The sequence below is a fragment of the Mizuhopecten yessoensis genome, unplaced genomic scaffold, assembly GCF_002113885.1.
Source record: "Mizuhopecten yessoensis strain PY_sf001 unplaced genomic scaffold, ASM211388v2 scaffold931, whole genome shotgun sequence".
Classification (NCBI taxonomy): Eukaryota; Metazoa; Mollusca; class Bivalvia; order Pectinida; family Pectinidae; genus Mizuhopecten; species Mizuhopecten yessoensis.
Genome location: NW_018403793.1, coordinates 1,474 through 3,708, shown reverse-complemented (window position 1 = coordinate 3,708; position 2,235 = coordinate 1,474). Strand labels below are relative to the sequence as shown.

Below are 2,235 nucleotides of genomic sequence, written 5' to 3'. Positions count from 1 at the left end.
AGTCGTGGTATCGTAACAAGAGGGAATAGTTATGTTGACTGTATACAATCAGTCGGGATTTTTAAAATCTGGCTCATTTTCTTTTCAAAACTACTTCTCGATGAATATCTTCCACTGATAATTAATTTTATATTTTCAAATTCAATGATATTTTCAATATCTGCACATTTTTGTGTCGTAAAAAACAAATCTGTCTGCAGCATCTTAAATATACAAGGCTCCTTTAAGACAAGACAACCAATCGCTATGACTGAACTCTATATCTTTGCTGATATCGACAGAAAGACAATATTGAAAGTGTTTTGAGGCTGTATCCATTTAAAGTTATTTATCAAGAATTATAATAACAATATTTTTATTATCATTCCTGTTGTTTTCCAGTTGCTGTGTGTGATCTTCAGTTTCTGTTTGTGTACTGCCATCAGTCGTGAAGGTGCTGTGTAAACACGAGAAGAAACTATAGACCAATTAAACAGTGTCCATAAGGGGTGACTGACGTCACAGGCGGTTTTAATAGAAAGTGACTGACGTCACAATCAATAATTCAGCAACTTTACTAGTGTTGTAGAAACGGAATCATTTTTCACGAGAAAAGTTAAGGGTTGAGCCAAAATATGATCCAATTTGTTTATTGAATTGTACATTTAGCATTTAATATTCAACGTATTAATGATACATTTTTGAAGTTTAAGATAACTAGGTTTGTGGAATTCTCAGCATAAGCAAGGAACAATTTTATTTAATTCATTTATCATAATCACACCATCAATACAGTCTCTCTTCTGCGTTCTATTTGTGCTTGTTTACATTCCTCTGTGTTATAAGTATGCGCCTTTCCTCGGATACAGCCTTGTTCAATGCTATGGTTACCACGATGTGTCCTTGGTTTTGATTGGCTGCCATGCCAGCCTTACTATATAGGTTTTCTTCATATTTTTCTCATATATCATATCATAATGTGTAATGATTAGTATTGAACATGAAAACAGAAAAATAAGTTTTGATGTTAATTTTTTGTCCTGATTTTCGTTATACACTATTAATGCAGCTTGATTAATTATAGTTTAAATGTGAAACATTTTTGCTGGGTGCATTTACCTATGCTTGGTAATATTATAATACTGTACCAACTACAAACATTCATTGTAGTCCAGGATGCTACTGAAAACTGTGTTAAATGTGTACTAATAGTGGACATCAGATTAGTTATCTATAAAAGCGACATGTCGCGAAAGTCGGCACACGCAGTGTTTGATGTTATAGAGTATAATTGTTTATATTTAACATTACATGTGTACTTAATTGTATCCAAACATATGGCTGTCGATAGGAAAACAGCCCCATTAACACCGGTGTGTATTGTGATTACGCTTGGAAATATTAGATAATAATGTTTTAAATTAGCTTCGCTTTCAAGATTGTCACTAATTATTGCGATTGATCACAATTAAAAAGTGTTAACACAAATGTGTTACGTTGTAAACGTTGTGACAGCATTATATTGTAAAACGTCAAAAGGGTTTTGAGTTCTATTCAAAATTTATATATTTGATCATCAAAAGCATACGAATATAATGCATTAAAATCAACCTAAAATAAAACGTTAAGGATTGACAAAGATCATCCTGTATATTATTTCAAATAAGTATAGTCATAGATACATTGTCTGCTATTCACCTGTCATATAGATCACATGTACATATTTGTTATAATTTTGTTACACAGAAGAATTTCTTATTTTTTCATATTAAATGAGCTAAAACATGTTTTAAACATCACAGGGTCTTTGTAAAACCTACCCAACATTTTTGCCAATCGATTTTACTATAAATGTTTCATATTTTCATAAACACAAATCGAATTGAATGCTTTTGAAATTGTGATACCTGGAGTGATTCCAGCTGAATTATTATTATAATTGGTGTATATATAACAACGTATGTAAGTTTGATGTTTACGAGTCGTTGTTGTCCTGTATTGTTCTCTAACACTTGAAACATTCGACTTTCTTACGAAATCCGGGAATTATTTGGTTAATTTTAGCTCTGTTGTATTAAATAAAAAAAGACATTGTATCAAAATTTTGATAAAAGTCGTGTTTGGTTTTGTTTTTGTGTTTACGTCCACACATACACGGTCTGACAATGTGAATNTAACGTAACATCTCAATAATCTCATCATACTGACGTATTCTATAATGTAACATCTCAATAATCTCATCATACTGACGTATTA

The 2,235-nt window shown here is 31.3% G+C and overlaps 1 protein-coding gene across 4 annotated transcripts in view; it reads left to right on the top strand.

The window, feature by feature from the left end:
* The window catches only part of LOC110455636 (tetraspanin-6-like), a 60,390-nt gene extending 58,298 nt beyond the window's left edge, over positions 1 to 2,092 (top strand). For all 4 annotated transcript variants that reach the window (XM_021505892.1, XM_021505885.1, XM_021505907.1 and 1 more), the window contains exon 8: positions 382 to 2,092. In XM_021505892.1, coding sequence (XP_021361567.1) covers positions 382 to 444 — 63 coding nt within the window. In that variant the 3' untranslated portion in view covers positions 445 to 2,092. The remainder of the gene's footprint in view (positions 1 to 381) is intronic.
* The last annotated feature ends 143 nt before the right edge of the window (positions 2,093 to 2,235 follow it).